General features: G+C 36.5%; 1 protein-coding gene across 4 annotated transcripts in view; it reads right to left on the reverse strand.

The window, feature by feature from the left end:
• Positions 1–23813, reverse strand: part of LOC127442508 (adhesion G protein-coupled receptor L2-like) — a 161341-nt gene that overhangs the window by 78183 nt on the left and 59345 nt on the right. For all 4 annotated transcript variants that reach the window (XM_051700595.1, XM_051700598.1, XM_051700597.1 and 1 more), the window contains exons 3-5: positions 21814–22027; positions 10578–10687; positions 4173–4973 (exon numbers count right to left, since the gene is read on the reverse strand). In XM_051700595.1, coding sequence (XP_051556555.1) covers positions 4173–4973; positions 10578–10687; positions 21814–22027 — 1125 coding nt within the window. The remainder of the gene's footprint in view (positions 1–4172; positions 4974–10577; positions 10688–21813; positions 22028–23813) is intronic.

Below are 23813 nucleotides of genomic sequence, written 5' to 3' on the forward strand. Positions count from 1 at the left end.
TTGCTTTTATCCAAAGCAACAGAACTCTTTATTTACATTACATTTATCAATGGGACACGAATACACAGGTACTACAAAATCATACAATGTTAATAAAAATAAAAATAATATATAATAGACCAACTCCCAGTCAGCATATGGTCAAGTGATGTGGCTTGCGATCTCTCACACATCGTCCATTAGAGGCAACATCTCGCAACAACATCATGATGCGCCAAGCAGCAAGATTCTAATACATATGGCATGCATAGTTACAGTTAGTTGTGGTTCGGGACAATATTTAATGAAAATGTAGACAAATTTGCAGAGCAATCCCAACTCTAATTCTGGCTGATAGGATTAAGGCAGTACAGAAGACGGGGTGGGTTCACCAATCAGATAAAAGGGACGTTTCAATGTCGCTCACATGTGCATATCAAATATTCAAGCCATACATACATTTTTTAAACAATGACAGAAAATGAAAATTGAGCCATTTCCCCCTTTCTCTTTATTCCTTTTAAAATAAAAAATGAAATAATCAACAGAAAATGAGTTTGTATTTGCTTATTCTATTCATCACTGTTAAAACCAATAAAGAAGAAACCGCATTTTAAATTTTTTTAATTTGTATGTTTAAAAAGTAAAACGAATGGATGCAAAAGTACACGGACCGGTTTTGCCGATTAAATGTCGATAGCTCATTTTTAAACTATCAGTTATCAGCAGAAATTAATTATATTGTAAACTGTTCCATTTAGTTTCTTCAAAGAGAAGTTGAATTTGAGGAATCATGTATGCACCTTCCAAGAGAGACCTACCATGAGCTCTGAGATTGTTAAGCAATGATACATTCTTAATTTGAAAAACATAGTGGTTAATTGTTGAATTTCTGGTGAAGAACTACACTACCCATAATTCTAGAGAGAGCCACCTATCACAGAGGTCGCCCTTATTACGGAAGCAGACAATGCAGCAAAGGAGTTCAGCAGCAACTGCCCACTTCCATGAAGCATTGCAAATGAAATAATCAAGTAACTCTCCTTACATTTTAAACTACTTGTATTGTTGTATATTTTAATAAACTTATATATATAGTTTTCATACTTAAAAGGTTACAAATGCTGTTTCATGTTTTAATAGCTCCAATTGTGTGAAATGAACCAAAATGGGCTTTGTTCATTTATCAAGCTGTTTTCCCCTCTGATTTCGAGCCTGACTTTTTGCATTAAAATAGAATACATCTAAACTTCATTTTTGGTGGTAGCTGAAGCCTCACCATGCTGATGAGACTCAATAATTTTACGCTTTTAAGCCATGCCATCTTTACTGCTCAGATCAATGGTAGTTCTACAGAAAATACATTTTCTCCTTTCTGCCCTGCTTTACCCCTGAACGTTCCTGGCAATTATTGCCTCGTCTGATTCCGTCTTTTTACCTTGTTGAACAAAGACACGGCATTCTTTGTGCATCCCTGACAATGGCTTTTAAGTGTCAATACGAGGATCTAGAAGAGTCAGGATTTAGGTACACATTTTATTACCGCTTCTTAGTAGATTCCCTTTGAAGAATGAGCCATCAAAGAGACTTAAAAAATACATTTGATTCCTTTTGACTTTCTCCTCCTGCAAAATAATACCATTTTGATGAGGCTTGAGACTCTATTCAATGCTTAAAGCCAACGTGAAACAGTTCGCAACCGAGTTTACATCTGTAATCTGATGTATTTGCAAATGAAACGGAATATTCAATTAGAAAAAAAATAAATATAGGTCGGAACTTTATTTTATATAGTGGGAATTTGTTAAAAAAGAGGATTGAAAAGGGTTGGAGGGAATGGGTTGAAAAGTAACAGGGATTTGGTGACGTCAGACTAAAAAGGAAAGTCAATTTAGAGACAATTTGGAATGTCATGCACTGATGAATAAATTAAAAATCCAGAAAAGTTTGTGATGATATCACTGGCACAAATAAAAACAAGCTGAAAAGCAAAACATTAAGCTCTACGTAAATGAAGACACTGTTTAACACAGCAAAACACTAAAAACAAGGATTTAACACTGACAAGATTATTATCTCCAATACATCAATGTACTAATTAACGGAACAACGAAAATGGCATTTATGAGATAACAGCAGTTAATTTCTTCAAAAAATGTGATCTTGTTGTTCTATAAGGTCTACATTTCCCAATTTGCCTTGTTTTCCAAAGTCTGAATAAAGCAGAAAAGGATTTTTGGAGCTCTAAGCACTGTCCGCAAACTTGCAGTAGCATTTCTTGGGTGTTGTATATTGGTGTAAGAGCACAACAGTGTGCCTGGTACTTTTTTAAAGACTGGAAATTGTGCTAACATGTAATTAACCAAAATAAAGCTAGCAGTCGAGACTTAATAGGTAGCTCATAAAGTCCGGTAATTAGATTTAATCACTCCCATAGACGCATCTAATCTGAGTTTTGGTCCATGTAAATTCTACATATGCTTTGCGGGCAGTTATTGCTGTGGGATTTTACTGCAAGCCCTCTGAATCTTTATGGACACAATCAATTTTATCTTTGCACACAGATGCTTCTTTATTTCTGCAAAAGAGTCATTATTTCAGCACCATTAGATTCCCTTTCAGAGCAGATTATTTTATTACATTCTGTATTGAGAGCTGAAATAAAATATAATAGTTTTATATTGAGGCAGTTAGAGGAGAACTGCATGACTATCTAATATATATTAACAAATTAATTGATGTTAAATGCTGACAAACAAGTCCTTAGTATATGTTCAGCACACATATATAGTCAGCTACATTGCTTTTATCATGATGCATATCATATGTCCTAGTTTAAGCTTTATAACCGCAATAGCTTACTGTATTGTGTATTAACAGACACACTGCGCATGGCAACATCTTTTCTTTGAGTAAGATTGTTGTGTTCTTTTCCAAGGAATTCTACCGTAACTAGAAAAACCTGCTGTTAAGATTTCAACAAAAATGCAGTGTCCTGGAAAGATGTCTGGGGTGTCAGAAAAAGATGAATATTTAAGCTTCTCATTGGCAATGCTCCACAATCCTGACTCGACTTCGCTGCACTGCCGTGATCACACACGGATGGCAATTATGATAATTCAGTTGTTAATCACATTTACATACATGCGAGCGCTAGAGCAAAAATGGGCTGAACGCATGCATTCCACCTCATGCATGGCAAGCTAATTAAAATTCTAGTGTCTATATCGACTTAATTTTGGCTTTGCCGGGGGTGGGGGGGCAGGCGTTCAAGGCTCGACCTCTGCAAACAAACGGGCAGAGGACAGACAAAAGCAGACAGAAACAAACAAGCCTGGTGAAACGAGGTCACTGCTGCTAAAGGGCGGCAAGCATCGGTCTAACTGCTTTCTGTTCAGAGATGTAGGTGTGGATATTTGTGCTTATTCTCTTCTCGTTGATAGAAGAGAGCTGTCTAGTGACACATCTGGTGCCACTCAGCTCTTAAGAGACGAATTTCAAATCCTGCCTGTCTAGCTAATGGCCCTTGATGATTGATGGCTTCTTCTGTGGCGAGTCAATCCTCTAGCCTTGTCGCAGTCAGTGATACATGTGTCTTGCCATGCACCGACCATACATTTCCCCTTACCACTCGCCAAATGACGTTGGAATTGTCTAAATTTATTGCAAATTGCATCCTCTGAGAAACCATTCAGGTAGGCATGGCAACAAGTCTAGACAATTTTCATAAGTAGGGTCATCCCTAGGCTTCTCGCATATGGTGCACATTTATGCAACAAAGCAAATATACACTTCCCCTGCAGTTGCCGGTCTGAGATTAGGGGTAAGGTTAATAGGGTTAGGGTCATAATAGATGGGAATGGGACTGCAAGAGCTGCCACTTGATGAGTCTTTTGAGAGTGAGTCACTCTTGCCTATCTATGATAATCACCTTAGTCGTTGCAGTCACTGCAACCATCACACATAACAGTAATGTAAATTATCCCCAGTGCCTGGGTCTGCCATTTTTGTTTATAGGAGGACTCTCTCTAGGGGGCTAGGAAAGAAAAGCTCTCCTCTATCAAACACTTGTATCACTATTCCAAATTAAAACTCAGCCATCCGTAACATCCTACTCTCAGGGCATATTAGGGTTCACACTTGAAAAATCAGGCCACTCCACAAAACCAAACAGAGACCAAAATGATTCTTACCTTCAGCTGGATCGGGCGGCCCGAACTCGAGATTATATCGCAGAATGTAAAAATTATTCCACACGTAAAGCTGGTTATCCCTTGGGTTGTAATCCACAGCAGCGATGTACTGATACTGGTTGGGAAAGAGGATGTTGGTATACTCCCCTTGCCCCAGCTTGGTGTTGTACACATAGTCTATCTGGCTCTTACTGGCTTCGCTTTCATTCTCCTCATAGGTGGAGCGCACCACGTGTAGTACCCCACACAACATGAAGGCATTGGAGGCCGAGCGTTTATCGTAGGCCGTCTCCCACGTTGCCTCAAAGCGAAGAGTGTAGGGATTGAGTTGGCTGAGAACGATACGTCCGTTGTTCTGCTCAGTGGCGTAGATGACCCACAATCCACGCTCATCTACCGCCAAGTCAATGTCCGTCTTGCCTCCCCAACGATATGGTGAGGTGTCGTGGTAGTTGGCGTTGGCGACAATGGCCTCTCCGCTCTTTATGCGAGTCCTCAAGTCGAACTTGACGATATTTCGTGTACGCTCCTTGTTGAAGAAAATGGCCCCATCGTAGGCCACAAATCCAGTTCCATCCACACGGTGCGGAAGCTTGTAAGTAGTCGTCTGTCGACCACTCCTCAAATCTTCCAGCGAGGCGTACTCTATTAGAGTGTCTGTGCGGTATGGAGTCCATGGCATAAAGTAGATCTTGTCCCCGGCCTGCAGGGGGTCTTTGCACCAAGCTCCAGACTGCTGTTCGGCCTCAAAGACAAAGACCGGATCACCCATTGCTTTCAGAGATCCAGGGCAAATGAAAACTAGAAAAGAAGTGAGGAAGCAAAAGGGAGCGTTAGAAACCCAAACACTACTTCACTATGCATCGATTCTCTACACATATTCTTTTGATCCAATATATGTGTTAAATGCAGACTTCAGAGGCTAATACATCACAATCTCATTTTGGCAGTGTGGAAACTGGTGTTGCGTGCATAGTCGAAAGGAAACACAAGAGGTTAAGTGAGAGCAACTGCACGGATGGTTTTGAGTTGGCCTTGCTCCCTGAGATTGTTCTCAAACACGTTTAACTGAGAGGAACAGACAAAAGGAAAAAGGGGAACCAAACAAACAGCGAAAAAGCCCTGCAAATGAAAAGAGATGAGAGACCACACTAGTGGACAGATAAGACTCATTTTGGAATCGCTACCTAATTTTTATTGCGCCAGTGGTACTTGGCGTCAGATAACTGGGTTTGTTGGATCAGTCGCAAAAGCCATACCTTTGAAAGTAAACAAACATACATGGATTATGTCTGAGGAAAGAACTGACGACACATGAGAGGCGAGACGAGGGGACATAGAGGTCGAGGACAGGGGGGCAGGATGGCAATGCTGTTCAGGACAGATAGGATGACAGCCAAAGGGAATGTCTTCACTCATTCACTAAGGAATACAAGCTACGAATAGGAGAGCGAGGTCCTTCGCCAAGCACGCCTATGTCTGAACCAGTTAGATATGTCTGCAAAGTCTGTGGTGAACAGCATATGACATGCAGATGGCTACAGGTAGTTGGCCTCTCTCTCCCATTAATATCACGTGACCAGAGGTGCCATGGAAGGAAAAAGCCAAATAAAAAATGTATTGTTGATGAACAAATCACGCAAATGCTACTGTCTTATTTGTGAAGTGTGTAAATTATGCTACTGAAGATTGATTTCTACAGGTTTTCCATATAATCCCCCTGCTCTGTCAATGTTTGGCCAAATGCATTTGGATGAGCTAATGTTGCTGTGTTGGGTAGGTCGAGATGTTCAAACAAACAGAGCCACAGTGCTTACACTTTTTGGGGAATAAATGAATGGCTTACTTATAGTAAGCTATTACACACATCACCTTGATAAATGGGATAGTAAGATAGTTTTGTCTGAGACTTAAGTTTCTTCAAGTTGGAAAACCCAAGACCCTAGTAGATATCGATGTATATAGGTGTCTAGAAGAGCTTGATTAAGTTTTACCATCTAACCCCCCATTATTTTTTGTTTTTTTTGGGGGGGTTGGTTTGAGAGATTTTGTCGATATTATGTAGGGAGATAAGGGGAAGGGAGGGGAAGGTTCAAAACCATACAACACAAAACAAGGAGCTGAGGACTGAAAACCAGAGCAGTCATTTACCTTTTTGCTCCACTTCTATTTTGAGCCGTGAAAAACAAGAGAATGGAAAGAGCGTCAAGGGAGAGAAAAGATTAGAACGTGTCCAGAAAACTTCAACATTTTCATATACAGGCCAATGAGTTTGAGTCACAGAAGAGAACTTCCAATGGGAAAGAATTATGCAGCATATGCAAAACAAAGTTTAGGTATGACACCTGTGCTACTGAGAATTAGGGATACTTAATTACTGTATATTGCTATCAGTGGACACCTAACGACAAAGAGGGGTAATTGGTTAGAGAGAAAGAGTAGAGTACAGAAGCAGAAAGTACTTTTAGACCACAAAAGCTAGTGCTTACTATTATAAGTACTATAAGAAAGTACTATTAAAAGATATTTAAATGATACCCCAGCACATTATCTTTTCTTTATAATTAAATAGAAGTATGTTCTCAAATTAGATGCAACCTTATTTTCAAAGATTAGAAGTGATTACAATCGAACACTTTCATTAATTACGTTTAAGATAAGTCACACGTTGCCACAAACAATATTATATATATAATATACAGTACATCCATATGGGCAGTTGAACTGTCACAACACTGTGACATGCTATACTTCATATAAGAACTACATTTTTCCTTTAATAATTATTATATGTGCGAGTTATATGACCTTTAAATTTATTGAAATACTACATGGAATATCTGTACTTGAAAATACATTTGTACTTTGGTCTTAAAGACAGTTTTATGCAGCCATTCGAATTTTTTCACATGCACCACAGCCAAGCAAAATGAAATTCAAAAAGGGCAAACTTAGAAATGTAGACAATTTAGTCAGTGAGTCAGTGTCCATGATATCTGTCAACTGCCCATATATTAAAAAAGACAGAGATATTCATTCATGCCTTTTAATACAGAATGTTGTGTGTGTGTGTGTGTGTGTGTGTGTGTGTGTGTTTTAGCAAATCAGAAAAAGAAAAATGGACAGGATCCTCCAACAACCGTCTGAAAAACTAGAGGCTTCACACTTGAGAGACAAACAAACAAGAGATGACTCAGAAGACAGAATATTTTATTCATCAAAAGCTGCATCAGGGTAAACAGCTGCAAAACGAGGCATCTGGACAAAGAATCAGAAACCCTAAAGATGAGTGGAAGCTGAATATATTAAAGGCAGAGTAAACATCAGATGTTATAGAGGGCGTGTAGGGCAGCCCTGACATGAGTCTCCTGTCATCATTGATGGAGAAACAATGGCAGAAGTTTGAACGTTAAAGCAGACACTGGCTCTGTTCCAAACCCTAGTGAGCTGCCTATGGAGGAAGCATTTTAGGGCATCGAAGCAAGATGTCCACCCAAAGCAAAGGCTCTTCCAAACAGTAGGTGGCAACATTATGCCGCCTTCTAAGATATCTTTGACCAAAATCTAAGACAGCATAGGACATCCTTTGTGGATAATGCAATCCTAGAATGCACTGCAACAAGCTTTTACAAAATAATCATATACGTTGGCAGATGGTGTCAAGGGAATAGTCAATTATAGATATATAACACTTTAACTATATTTCATTCAATACTGCAGGGTTCAGTCATGGAAAACCTGGACATAAGGGAATTTAAAATTGTTTCCTGGAAAAGTCATAGAAATAAATAAATATATAAGATCTTAAAATGTCATAGAAATGTAATAAAAATTGTTTTTTGTGGATATATTTCTGCTAAACTCTGCTAAAGACTGCTCGTTGCAAGTGCAATCTATATGAAATTATTGTTTTAAAGCCTTATCGAGTTATCACGAATGACTGAAAATGTCTTGGAAATTAATTGGTTAAAAACAGCTATATCTTTTATAAAAATGGTCCGTCTAATTAAAAATGCCCCACAATTTCACCCAAAGTTTGTATGAGCTGTGAATTTTGACTTATTCTTTGCTGAAGATTTAATGGCTTTTAAAAATGTCAAGTGGTGTAACCAACAAGAACAGCTGACTAAAATACTTACCTTGCACCCTGAATACATGTGTGTTCACAACATAATAATTCATAAAAAAAGTGTTTTAAACACATTTTTAAGTTTTTTTTTTTTTTTTTACAAATACCATGAATAGTTAAGTCACAAATATCAAAACATATTCATAGGGTTACTCCATTTGACCTGAACAAAACATTCCTAAAAATTTTAAAATATCTGATATTTTTTTTAAACTTCACACACATGAGATGACAGCAAAATGCCTACCTACCTGCATGTTGGTTACACCATCTGACTTTGATTTGGTGGACAAATGGTTTTCAAATATTAATAATATTTTAAAATAAAATTGTTTCACTGCTTATTTTTCTTAGGAAATAACAATAAAAGATTATTCCAAACTACTTATGCCAACATTTATTTTTTTCAAGCATTTCAGCATTTAATGACACATTTATTCGTTTATTTATTTGACGCTTTCTGGACAGTTACATCACATCATTTTTTTATTTTATTTTATTTTTTTTACTTTAAGGCCTAGTAAAAATATCAAAATGACTTTGAATTGAGTAATTGAAAAAAAAAAAAAAAAGAATCATAGTAGAGGTGTATTCAAGTAATTGTTTTGTGTACATTGCATTTTTGATGTATTTTTCAAAAACTTAACAGAATTTGACCAAATAAAATCAGCATCAGGTCATTAACCCTTAAACTAGCTTAGGCTGGTTTGCTAATTTAGCTGGTCATCTGAACACAAGCTTGGTCACACTGGGAGACCAGCTAAACCAGTTTAAACCCGCTAAGATTAGCAAAAAAGGTTAGGGTTTTAACTGTTTTATTTTTCAGCAGGGAGACACATTGTTAGCTTAGCTACATGCTAACATGAGACTCTTATGGAATAAACTGTAAGTGTTAGAACAATCTCTCATGCACTTCAGTAAGCAGTAGACAGCATGGCAGCTCACTAAGGTTTGTACAACAGCCTTGACAAGGCAAAGAATTAGCATCAACTTGTTAGCAAGGATGCAATCTGCATTGACTGATTGAGGGTTAGTTCACCCAAAAAATGAAAATTCTCTCATGATTTACTTACCTTTAAACCATCCCAGATTTGTATAACTTTCCCTCTTCAGCAGAACCAAAGCTCTTTTTGTCCATACAATGCAAATAAACAGGCGCCATCAGGCTGCTGGCTATTTGATGGCCCAAAAGTCATATTTAAGCAGCATAATGATGATTCGATCAATGAATATCTTCTGAAGAAAATCAATAGGTTAATCAATAGTTAAAATGTATTTAACTTTAAATCCTTGCTTTCAGCCAGTGCTGGGATTCTGTTTGAAATGACCTAACTCTCACGTGACATTCATTCCTTTGTTCTATACAAAACGCACACTTATGACTTCTCAAGTGAACGCACCATTGCACTTAGGTCACGCAACAGCAACATGATTCGTTGACTGCTGGCAGGAAGCGATTTTTTTAAAGTTAATAACATTTTAATTATTGATTTCTTTTTTACACAAACCAATCAATTTGCTTCAGAAGACATTCACTGGAGTCATGTAGATTACTTTTATGCTGTCTAAATATGCCTTTTGGACCATCAAACAACAAGCAGCCTCATGGCACCCATTCACTTGCATTGTATGGACAATCAGAGCTGTAATGTGCTTATAAAAATCTTCATTTTGGTTCTGCTGAAGAAGGAAAGACAAACACATCTGGGATGGCTAAAAGGTAAGTAAATCATGAGAGGACTTTCATTTTTGGGTGAACTAACCCTTTAAAACAGAGTTGAAATAGCTTATTCATCATCAAATAACACCATAATAAGATGGTAAGACCATTATATCACATTTCAACATTTTACTGTACTATTTTATTGCTACATGTTGAATAGTTACCCTTACAAAAAAATTAGAGTTCTGGCAAACTAGCAACAAACTTGCCACAAATTTGCCACTCATTTCACACGCAAATGAGCTTGTGATTCGACACAAATTTTTGCCAGAAGTTTGTAGCTCTTCATAGGTGGTGGTGAACCCACAGCAAACCTTTGGCAAAAATGAACTATTCGTCACAAGTTTGCCACAAAGCTCATTTGCATGTGAAAATGATCAGTGGCGAATTTGCGGCAAGTTTGCGGCAGATTTGCCATGAACTCTCCACTTTTGTAAGGGTATGGTAAAAAGAATAAAAAAACATGATTTCAGTATTAAGTATTACAGTACAGTATTAGATTTTCATACTTGGTATAAGTACATGCATTTCAGAATACTGAAAGACTACTTACTATAAGGAACACATTCGTATTGGACCTCTAGATACTTGTACGTCCCTGGACATGGATCCGGAAAAACATCTGACCCTGTGATGACAACACACTGCGTCCGATTGTTACACCTGAAGAACAGAGAAAAGTTTTATGATGTTCAAAGCATTGAATTCTGCATATTCATAAGTCACAACACAGATCAAGACATATAGTATGCCACTATTAAACTCATTATGTCCCTTTACAATGCATTAGCACATTATAACAATGCTTATTCAAGACATCAGTATGATGCTGAACATAATAAACATGACACTCAAGGACTTCTTGTTGGGTTGATTACTTCAGAAATGTAATTTGTTTCTGATTACAAACTAAAATAGTAAGCAGATACTTTATTTTTGATAATGTAATCTGATTACTTATTGCATGTTTTGATGGAAACCATTAAGTGTTTTAAAGACAAAATAACCAATGTACTTGCATTAAACATTAGTAAACATGAAATCAAACAGCAATGTGCTATTTGTCAGTCTCTGAAGCCCAACCCTCCCATAGTTAATGTGATAAAGTGATAAAGTAGGATACCAGTGTGGACTCACACTTTTGGTTAGTTTGGTTAGTGACCTATGAGTGAAAGTGCAACACAATAAACACCAAACAACCATCAGATGAATTCCACACATTTCTCAAGACACCAAGACAATACACATTCTTGTGTTAGTTTTGTCGGCAGAATAAAATCTGTTTTGAAAGTGAAACGGTGCATTTGCTTTCTATAGCTGGGAAAACTTCCGCCATACCTTGAAATGTCCTTCACAGTACAGACAGCTAACCGTATTAATGAAAATGCGGGGAAGTGTGCGTAGCCAGAGTCTGTATGTGTGACACGTAAATAATGGATGAAATTAGCAAAACTTCAATCAAGCTTCTTATATGCGCAGAAATTGGTGGCAAACAGACGTCCTTTGACGCGAGACGGAAAGCAAAATGTAAACTGGGCCTCTCAGCATTTCACAGAGAGTAATAAATATTTCAGAAGGTGGAAACCAAAGTCAATAAACTTAGCTGAGGAAGTTTTGAAAAGGCATTCGGAGACGTGTCCTCTTAAGAGTTATTTATTTAGTTTATTTATTTATTCGCCTATGTGCACAAACTGTGCAGAGAGATCTGAAATAAACCAATACTCTTTCTTGAGCTTAAACATTTCTGTAAGATCACTTAAAAGGCAACATGAAACCGTGTTTGCAACCAATTTTACTTCCATTATGTGAAACAGCGTATTCAATAAAAAATGACTTTACAAAATGCAGGGCCAGACTTGATTTTATTCACCAGAAATGGAGCACAATGGAGTCTGCCCACTTTTAATTATTTTTCCCATTCATTTGTTTCATAGGGATTTCATAAAATCCTTCATAAGAGTTTTAAGCCATGCACCAAACCAACCAGATCCGAGGTGAATCACAACATTACAAACTTTGATTTGAAACAAAAAAGCATTTAAAAATCAGACAAAAAGACAAAGGTACAAGACTGCGTACTTAACAACTTTAAAGAGGGAATGAGCTACAATCTCATTAAGCACTGTGAATGATGTAATTGAATTGAAAACTATTTTTTATTATTTAAAGTTGTTAATAATATGTACTGAAACAATATATTTTAATTTTATTGCAATATATTCAGACATTTGCGAACATACAAGTAGTTTGAGAGTGTAGGGAGACCGACTCTATTGTCATCGAATTGGGCGGTCGCTGCAGAATTTGTTGGACTCACTTTGTGCGCTGAAAATCTCTGATTGGTGGATCCTTGTGGAGGATCATGGGTAGTGTAGTTCTTCACTAGGAACTCCTCTATTAAACATGATTTCTATAAAATTACATTGAAATAACATTGACTAATGGCTTCAGCAGAAGCATATAACATCAATTAACAACCTCGGAGCTCAAGGTAGGTCTGTCTTTAAAGGTTTATAAGTTCGATAAAAAGTCATTTGCCTATGGAAAAACGAATGGGATTTTACTGTTGTACTTTAATGATCATGAAAATTGAGCGTGATATGGTTGACATTAAAGGTTGATGAGTTCTTTGGATGTGCGCAAATTTAAGGTCAAGTTTACTTGAAATATCGATGTACTGCATATGTGGGAAATTCATGCAAAATTTTCAATGGCCTTTTGTGCATACATAATGATTGTAAATCAGGCCCCATATCTAAAATTGTACATGCTTTTAAATAAGGCATCAAATAAATGTACAGTAGAAATGATGGATAACAGCTTAGTACTTTTGAATCCTGGTGTAGAAAAAGATAAATAAAAGAAACAATTAAATAAACCCTGACATTTAAAAAATATGAATAATGGTCATCATGTCTGTTAAAAAAAAAAAAAAAAAAAAATTCAAGTTTGACTTGATACAAACACACATTTCCTAAGTCCTGGCATGACCTTTTCCCCAAACACCAAGACTTGTTGAGCATCCATCAAGTGTGCAACCTTTACATCTTCTCTGGATAAAGATGTCTTGAAACATTTTTGTCAATTGCGTCTTCCTTGCATCATGTTTTACTGAGTGGGGCTGTATTCCTACCATACTAACATTTCCTAAATGTTAACCATGAGACAGTTTGGCTTTGGGCTAATCGAAAGTTTCAGAAAGTCTTAATATTAATTAAGAAAAAAAGTAATTTCATTACTTCTTGCCCAGGGCCATAACTGCAAGTTATTCTGATGGGGAATATAAAACACATGAGCAAAAAGTGCAAAATACCCTTAAGGATTTCCTCTTTCAAAACCCCCAGCACTGAATATAAATAATACGACTTGACTCTTTCCTTCTCTGCTGTGTTGCCATTTATAGGTGAAGATAAGACATCAGCTTGGCCAATCACTATGAGAGGAGCTCTGCTCATTTGCATGCAGAGTCAAACAGCCGCTCTGAGGAGAAGTGCTGAATTACTGTCATTCAAGCATCAGAGGTTTAACCTTGACTCTGGCAATGTTCATCATTCAGTCACTCTGAGTTCACCAGCAGAATCAGATTCAGAACGAAACAGCATTAATTTTTAGCATGCAGTTTGAGGGTAAATAAAGCCATTTGATGTTTACTTATTCATTTATTTAATAATTGTCCACATACTAGACATAGTAGACATAGAAATGTTGTTACTGTATAATAGGAATTACTGAAAAACTCTATTGTGTTATACAATTTTGTCAAAATTAACCCTCATCCTACCAACATATTTAACATACAAGGACTACCGAAACTACTGTAGTAAACAACCATCATAGCAAAATGTTAACTTATTTATTCTTAAAACATTATTAGTTATGTAATTAATGTTATCTGAAAAAAAAAAAAAAAAAAAAAAAAAAGATTATTATTATTTTAGGAAAGTTACAGTTAATTTCATATTGTGTAAAATGAAAATATATACTTTTCTTTAATACAAATTGCAGCTTTTATACCAAGTACCATCCACATTAGTACTTAAAAGCTTATTTACCATCCTTTGATTCTGGTATCATTTAGTTTTCAGTAATTTCAAGTAAACATTATTTGTGTTATATTTATATGGTGAAAACAACCTGGGTCATTTTGACCCCAATATAAAATAATTGAAATCAACCCACAGTCATTCAAACTTCAACAGTTTTTTTTTTTAATTTTATTTGTCTTTCAATACAAAAGTAGATAGAGACCTTGGTCTCAGTATGACCCCCTGTCAAAATAAAGGCTGAATAAATGTAATTCAAATTTAGATTTTTCAATTTGTACATAATGTAAAATGAATGGTGTTTACATTGAATTATGAACACCACACGCTACAGGCAGTTATAGCACACAATTTGGCTCATGCTATGCTCAGAGCATACTGGCATGTGACAGGAGGAGCAAACATTTGCTACCTTCCTGTCTGTGTTTGGGGAGCAAAGGCTACACCTTTTTCAAGTAGATTTTCCAGCCGATCGTTGGACGTCCACAGCAGCAGGTGGAGTTTTCCTCACTCCCATGATGGTCATTGCTGCTCAGATTGGGGCTTGGAGCATGGCAGTATCAGCTCTCCTCTTCATGTTTGGCATGACCAGGGCATGCCCCAGCTATCTCAGGTAGATCTGGTGACATCGGCCATGTTCTGAAAACTTCCAATCTGGGAAGTTCCCCATCCAGATGATGAAGGCAGCGATGGCAGCAACATCCACCATGTTCATAAACGGCACCATTGGCCATCTGTTTATCTTTCTTCTGGTTGTGAACATTTTGGCTAGATGATCCAGATTATCCACACCACTTTTGGTTGCATTGTAGTGTAGTATGATCTCTGGTTTCTGCTTCTCGCCTTCAACCTTCGTGTCATGGTGCATGGAGGACAGCGCCAGTACCGCTTTTCCTTTTGCAGGTACATATGACACCATGGTAAGCTGCCCATGAAAGCCAAACCATGAAATTTCGATCTCTCTGTCACTGTTGTGGCTTGTTTGACTTGATAGGGCCAACACATGTCAGTCCATCTTCTAGTAAGGCTTCAGCAAATGGAATGGATGTAAAGAAATTGTCAGCTGTAACGTTTCTGCCACTTTTGTGCCAATGCCCCACAAGCTCTTTGACTACACGGGCCCCTTGACCTACTTCTCGTTGCTGTCCAGGTTGCCTGCCAAGGTTTACCTCACCTTTGAGAGGGTAGCTGGTCTCTGCATCACAGTTCCACCAGATCTTTATTCCATATTTGTCAGGTTTGGATGGGATGTACTGTCGAAAACTGCACTTGCCTCTGAAGCCAACATGCTGCTCATCCACACACGTCTGTGCCTGGAATGAAGTATTTTGGGAGCTGGGCTACAAACATGGTCCATATATCTCTGAAAGGGGCAAGCTTGTCTGTTGCCATTCGCTGGGCCCCGGTGGAATATTCGGGGTTCAATTCAAATTAAGCTCAATCAACAGCATTAGTGTCATAATTCTAATTACCACAAAAAGAAATTATGATATGATGTTTTAAATTAAATTGTCCTTCAATGGGGAGCAAAAAAATCATTAAAAAAATGATGAAAAACCATTTGTTGTGTTATTCTAATTCTGTTTTGCCAACATTTGATTCGACAACTAAGCATGTAGTTTGAGGTGAACAGCCCCATTTAACATTTAATAATCTGTCCCTTAATGGAGATAAAATTATATTTAAATGGTCAAGTGTGTAATTCTGCCACTAGCTTCAGCAAATGGAATTGATTTGAGAGTAAATAGAGTAGTTTAATTTTTGGCCCATCAGTAAAACTGCAGAAATCGTACTGAAGAACTTTGTTGTGTTATTAGAATTTTGTCAATATTCAACAATATTAGCATGTAAGATGAATGGAGGATTTTTTCTTTCTTTTTTTTTTTTTTTTGGACTTGACATCAAAAATAATAATTCGGAGAGCAAATACGTACATCATAAAATGGCAAATTACTGAAAGACCTTTTTTGTCAACTTTTTAGCATGTAATTTCAAGGGGAATAGAGCCATTTGATGCTTATTCATAAACTTCTGTAATAATCTGTCCCTAACAGAGATGAAATCGTGTTTTTCTGGTGTTTTTGATGACTTTTAGCATGTAGTTTGAGGACGAATAGATGACTCAATATTTTGACATCATTGTGTTTTTTTATTGTGACATAACGTTTATACCATGATTGCAAAAAGCAACTAAGTATTTAATTAAGTGCTTAACATATCGCTCTTTTTCACACGTTTAGGTGTAATCAACCTGTAAATATCTTACAGTTGACTGTGCATATTAAGCTGGGATAGGAGAAAATATCTGAAACATTTGAAGTCACTTTAAATTCTGTGCACATAAAACTAAGGGCCTTCCAGTGACAAGAAAACATTCAAGCCTTTTTTAACGTTTTGAAAAAATTCTTTATAATCAATACTCCCAAAGACATGATTCTACAATATTACTCTAAAAAATGCTGGGTTATTTTTTCAACCCAAACGCTGGGTTGGGCCTGTTGGGTCATTTTATTGGGTTATTTTCTCTCTGTTCGGTAGTTTTTGTGTAACCCAGCCGCTGGGTTAATGGCTGGGTCATTTTCACTGACAGTTGAAACTATTCACCCCTCCCCCCACCCCAATGCGACAACCCAGCGGTGGCGTCAAAACAGCCCAACTGCTGACTTACCTGACGCTGTCTTTTTGGATCATCTTCAGGAGTGAGCAGTTCTCAGCGTGGACAAATTGGATGATTTATTAGGTGAAATAAGATTTTTGTCAGTGTTTTTATCTAGAGTATCATTACTGTACACCAGAAAATGCAAAGATGCCGTTCCATAATCAGAACTGGACAGCTCATATGACATCAGCTGTTATTAGATGTCACACTAGCTTCGTGAGCTTTGGCTTTGCTAGACTGTAATGCCCACTGGATGCTGAATAGGTTTATTTACTTTTTCAGATTTTTTTTAGTAATGCAAACGTCTCCTTTCGGCTAAATTTGCCGTTTTGAATCCAAAATATATATATCACCTACATGATTCATTTAGTTCATACCCTGTATCACCCCGTCTACACCGGAAGCAAGCGGTGCGTCACTGATGCGAAGGCCATTTCACAACACTCGTGTCACGGGCTTCAGGGTTTCAACACAACGCTCTATGCAAGCATCATGCAGAGCTTTGTCCAACACCTGAAAAGCGTTGGTGTGCACGGTAAACATTTAAAACTTATTTCAGTTTAGAGTAGAAAAAGTCAGGGAAAAAAATAAGGTAACTATCGAATATCGAATCAAAGTTTGAGTTTTTCTTTGTACTTTAAATCCATCACCAGTGAGGCAAACACTTGTGAGAAAAATCACAAACTGGTCCAAACTTCGACCTGTTATTGCACAGAAACTTTTAACTTTTTTTTAACCATGCTTCCAGTATTCTGATGACTGTTAGGTGACTAACATTATGGGTTGATATCTTTCTTGAACCTTTTTGCTTTTTGCAACATCTGCAACCAAATGCTTCCAATAACTGGAGATCAGTCTTTCACAACAATGTGGTGGAATTTTTGCCCACTCTTCTTTGTAGAACTGCTTTAGTTCAGCCACATTGGAGGGTTTTCGAGCATGAACTGCCCATTTAAGGTCCTTGCACAGCATCTCAATCGGGTTCAAGTCAGAACTTTGACTAGGCCACTCCAAAACTTGAATTTAGCTTCTTTTGAGCCATTCGGAGGTGGACTTACTCCTATGCTTTGGATCATTGTCTTGCTGCATAATCCAGTTGCGCTTGAGCTTCAAATCATGGACTGATGACCGGAAGTTCTCCTTTAGGATTTTCTGGTAGAGAACATAATTCATGTTTCCTTCAATTATTGCAAGTCACCCTGGCACTGAAGCAGTAAAGCATCCCCAAACCATCACACTACAACCATCACACTTGACTGTAGGTATGATGTTCTTTTTGTGGATTTCTGTGTTTGATTTACGCCAGATGTAACGGGACCCCTGTCTTCCAAACAGTTCCACTTTCAACTCATCAGTCCACAGAACATTCTCCCAAAAGATCTGAGGATCATCAAGGTGTGTTTTGGCAAAATTCAGACAAGCCGTAATGTTCTTCTAGGTTAGCAGTGGTTTAAGCCACTCTTCCATGGATGGCATTTTTGGCCAGTGTCTTTCTGATAGTGGAGTCATGAACAGTGACCTTTACTGATGCAAGAGAAGAATGCAGTTCTTTATTTGTTGTCCTTGGCTTTTTTGTGACTTCCTGGATGAGTCGTCGCTGTGCTCTTGGAGGAGTTTTGGAAGGTTGGACACTTCTGGGAAGGTTCACTACTGTTACAAGTTAACTCCATTTGGAGATAATGGCTCTCACTGTGGTTCTTTGGAGTCCCAGAGCCTTTGAAATAACTTTGTAAATCTTCACAGACTTATGTATTTTAATCACCTTTGTCCTCATCATTTCTGGAATTTATTTCGACCTTGGCATAGTGTGCTACTGGGTGAGAACTTTTAGCCAACTTCATGCTGCTGAAAAAGTTCTATTTAAGTGTTGATTTGATTGAACAGGGCTGGCAGTATTCAGGCCTGTGTGTGTCTAGTCCAGCTGAACCCCATTATGAATGCAGTTTCACAGATTTGGGTATTTAGTAACTTTTTCACACAGGCCCAGTTGGTATTGGATAACTTTTTTGCTTCAATAAATAACATTATCATTTAAAAACTGTATTTTGTGTTTACTCAGATTGCCTTTGTTTTATGTTGGATTTTGTTTTTGAATTTTTGAAACAATTTAGTATGAGAAATACACAAAAACAGAAGAAAAAACAGAAGGGGGCACATACTTTAGCACTGTAGTTTTCTACTAATTGACACTAGAATTAAAAGTAACATTTAAAGAGATAGTTCACCCATAAATGAAAATTCTCTCATCATTTACTCACTCTCATGCCATCCCAGATGTGTATGACTTTCTTTTTTCACAACACAAACGCAGATTTTTAGAAGAATATTTCAGCTCTGTAGGTCCATACAAGGCAACTGAATGGTGACCAAAACTTTGAAGCTACAAACAGCACATAAATGCAGCATAAAAGTAATCCATATGGTTCCAGTGGTTAAATGACCGTGAAAGTGAGAAAAAGTGAGAAACACATCAATATTTAAGTCAATTTTTTTTTTTTTTTTTTACTATAAATCTTCACTTTCACATCTAAAAGTCATGTGGCACCTGTTTAGTTTTTCTTTCAGATATGAAAGTGAGATTTAGAGTAAGAAAGGACTTAAATATTGATCTGTTTCTCACCCACATCTATCATATCAATTTTGAAGACATGGATTTAACCACTAAAGTCTTATGGATTACTTTTATGCTGACCTTATGAACTTTTTGGGGCTTTAAAGTTCTGGCCACTATTCACTTGCACAGAATGGACCAAACAGACCTGAGATATTCTGAACAAAAACAAATAATTTCAGAAGCAGAAGAATGTCATACACATCTGGGATGAGTGTGAGTAAATTAGATATTTTTCATTTTGGGTGAACTATCCTTTTATTAATACAATGGGTGTTTAATGTTTTTAATGCCTAGTGTTTTTAACATTAATTATAAATGTTACTATATTGTTCTACATGCTGTTTATTAAACCTTTTGTAAAATGAGTTGAAATGTACTTATTGCATGTATTTAAATTCATCCAAAAATAAAGGAGCTACCATGTTTACACAGTTGTTTATGGCGTGGCTTATTTTACAATATTTTTTAAGGATAAACAATCTGAAAATATTATTCCAATTATGAGATCAAATTAACCCAGCATTCCTGTAAAAATTAACCAGCATATGGGTTTAATAAATAACCCATTTGCTGGGTTAAAATAAACAACCCAACTTGCTGGGTTAGTTTAGCCTAACGTGTGTTCTGGGTTATTTTTAACCCAACATTATTTAGAGTGTACCTAACAGATTATAGTGGAAGAATGCAGACCTTAAAGTGCTCTATAAAGAGCAAAATTTAGGTTTATGGGCCTCTGACTCAGGTCAAAAATAGGACCTCGACTGAAACTCACTCGTGCAGTTCATGTCTTGCCTAACTAAAGTGGAGTTTTCTGCCACACACAGAGCTGGTTTCACTTATAAAATGTTAATATCTAGAGAGCTTTAGATATACACCATCACTGCGGCAAAGCGAGGAGTCCCTGATCTGTGTGTGCGTGTATGTTCACACACTCTGGCAGTCGCACAAGAATGTCCTGAGAGAGCCAGCGCAAGCACAAGTGTCACTAATATAAATGGTATGAGAGCGCAGCATTACTCAGGACCGCAGGTCTATGCCAACGCTGCCAAGCTCTGCCATTTCACTCGGAATTTAAGGGCCGGAATCAAACAGCCAGCATAAGCAGTCCTGGAAAGCAATGCATATTTCTAGTCTATTATAGGGAAGGTGTTGAGTTTTCCCCTCAAATCCCAAACTAATTTGTCATACATGGACAAAGAGTCAGAATAGAGCTTCATAACTTAGCACTTATGTCAAACCCTAATGAGGTTTCGACAAATTAGTTTTAAAGTGGCTTTTGAAATACAAGTGGTGCCTATTTATAAAAGAACACAAAAAAATGTCTCCAGAGGAAATGTATTACGGTGTTTCTTCAACTATGGGCACTTTTATGTCCCTGGGGTTGATTTTTATTAATTTTTTCCATTTGTTGTCACATTAACCTGTCTTTTTCATGAATGCATTTTACCATGCCTTCACTATTTATTTTTGCTACGTTTCAAATGTTTTTTATGCACTGCATGTATTTTGATCCAGAGCCAGACATTCAATCTAAAATTGTTCATTAATTATTACTTGTACTCAAACTGTAATTGTAATTAAGTACTTGTATAATTAAGCCAAATTTAAACAATGTATTAATTTAAATAAATATTAAAAATATTCAAATATTTTTTAGATATTTTTAATGAAAAACATTTAAGTTACGATTATTATTATCATTGCTTTGGTCCCTCAGTGCAACAACCAATATTTATTTTAAACTTTAAATATATAATTATAAATTAAAATAAATGTTAGAAATGTAATTTTTTTTTTATATTTTAATTAAAATATATTAATGTATATTAATCGCAACTCAGAAATGTAGTTAGCTAATAGCTTTGCTATTTGTAGCGATGCTTCTGCCATCACTAATACTGTACATACTGTATATATATATATATATATAAATCAAGGTAAATATAACTTGTGAACAGAATATTTTTGTTTGTGATTTCTAATCAAGCTTTACTTATGTGAAAAGTGTGAAAATATTATTTAACTGAGTATTTAAGATACATAAAATGCTAGCTATAAAATTGGCTTTAGCAAGATAAAGGAGTCAACTCTTTTGTTCAAACATATTTTTTTAAATGTCATTTCCATCACATGTTTTGAGATGTGGTGGAAATGACACTCTGGGGAAACATTGTGGTGATGACAAAAATGATAATTTCTCCTGTGATGCATGTTTATATTCACTGAAAAGTGTGTTTTAATGAGTTATTTTTCTTAAAGCCCACTGAGTCAAAAGTGCCCATAGTTGGAAAAACAACCATCATACGTTTTAAATTTTTAGATTACTCGATAGTTGTCTCGTCAACAACATGCTTAAAAAAACACAGACACGAATAATGTGCTCAGTAAAATTCAGTATCTCAAACCAAATCAGACATAAGGAAATAGCGTGCACATTTGGACTATAGGCAATGCTTGGCCCTCAGCCCCTTACCTTTGAGATATGATTTTATAGGCATCTGGGAGGTAGCAGTTAATGTTTTCCATCTGGAACGGGTCAGCGTCACAAATCTTGTCGTCTGTGCGGCCGTAATTGGCAGTTTCTATCATGATGACATCACTCCCTGGGCAGCGGAGGTCGATGGGGTAACCCTCACATGACAGCTCTCGCCGCACCAGACCAAACGGTAGAGCTGCCCGACTGAAAGCTAAAACAAAGGAAAGAACAATTAGCTACAGCATCTTATAAAAGTAAATATTTCATAGACCAACAAAATGGAATTCCTGGTAAACACTGTAAAAAAATAAATAAAACATAACCATAGAAATCCGGGTTTGGAACATGGGAGTACGTTTCTATAGCATTGAATGGGACACCACAACACATATTATTTTTGCATTCCCATTTGCTCCAACAGTTAAAGTAAAAAAAATCAACTATTATGTTTCCACGACTTTCCAAAAGAGGAAACAAAATAAGTAAGTGGTAGGTTACCACAGTTAGAAGAGAGAAAAGTGCCACATTTAATCCCTCAGCAGCTGTATTTCAAAACCCTTTGCATCACTGATAACTAGTTTTGCTCTTTTTGTTGTTATTTTTTTATTATTATTATTATTTTTAATAAATACCAAGGTAATATAACGCAAAGAATAATGCTATATTTTACAATAAATTATAAAAAGAAAAAAAATTACCATTTAAAAAAGTTTGATTTAGACTACTTAATACAGTGGAAACACATCTTAAGTCTTTGATAAAAGTTCAGGCCAAAATCAGTAACAAGTTAAATAAATAGAAACAATGTTGTTATAACAAACATTTGAAGTGTTTTGTTTTTTAATGCTGCAGTGTAAGTATCAAAATAGAGGAACACTCAAAAGGATTTTTGCTGCTTGTTCAGTTTACATAATTAAATTAAACTATAGCAACACAATTAAAAAAAATGTTGTCACAACTTTGTTTCATTGCGCTCTTTCCATTTAAATTTGTAAAATGGAAGTTTACTTAATCCATTTGAGTTGGGACTACATGAACACTTTTTGTAGTGTTAATGTAGCATTGATTAAACTGGGCAGGGGATTTCCATTTCCTAGTATGCTTTGCATGGGACTTGATAGGGAGAGTAAATGTAGAAATTAAGTTAAAAGATACATTGACACGTCTAATTTTGTTGGGCTTACACAATTCAACTAGGTTATTTCTACACAAAGTGTTTGTGTTGAGATTACATTGTACTTTTAAGTTAATAAAACTAATTTTAAACACGTGAAGCCACTGTGCATGATTGAATCAAATTCAGTCAAAGAGCAATTTTTTTGAGTGGCAATACAGTAGGGATAATGTACAGTCGGTTATTAGCGTGTAATAAAGTGTAATAAAGCATTATTACATGACTACCTACCAAATAAATAGACATGAAATGTTGATTTGAGTAGAAATTGTTTTATCATGTGAGAAGAGAATGTGGAATGATACAAGAGACATGAAACTAGCACATAGGAAATCGGTTGTCAGGGACAACGGTCAATTATACAGTCTAGCGGTCCTTATGCAAAAATAGTTGACCAATTCATGAATTCAAGGCAGCAGTGTAATACCTTAAACTATATATGTTTTCTTGCTCCCAAAAGTATGTCTTCAGCAGGTAGACAATAATACAGGTAACTATACCTTGATAAATCTCAATGTACAAATAAAAAACAGTAGCGATACAAGTGTAGTGCTGTAGAATTAAGACAATAAAGTAAATTACTGTAATCACAATCTGTCAAGAGAAACACTGGACTAATGCAGCTGAGCTGTTTGTAATATAAGAAAAGTGTTTTGTCAGGACTTTGAAATTACAGCTGACTTGTAAGTATGTTTGCCACTTGTGTTACTGGAATGCTCATTGAGGTCACGAAGGAAATCAAGTTACTGAAAGACAGAACGGTCAGGGAGTTGAAGAAAGAAGATAGTAGTTTTTTAAAACAAGTGTAGTAGCTAATTCAAGT

Source organism: Myxocyprinus asiaticus, chromosome 6 (genome assembly GCF_019703515.2).
Source record: "Myxocyprinus asiaticus isolate MX2 ecotype Aquarium Trade chromosome 6, UBuf_Myxa_2, whole genome shotgun sequence".
In the NCBI taxonomy this organism is placed as follows: domain Eukaryota; kingdom Metazoa; phylum Chordata; class Actinopteri; order Cypriniformes; family Catostomidae; genus Myxocyprinus; species Myxocyprinus asiaticus.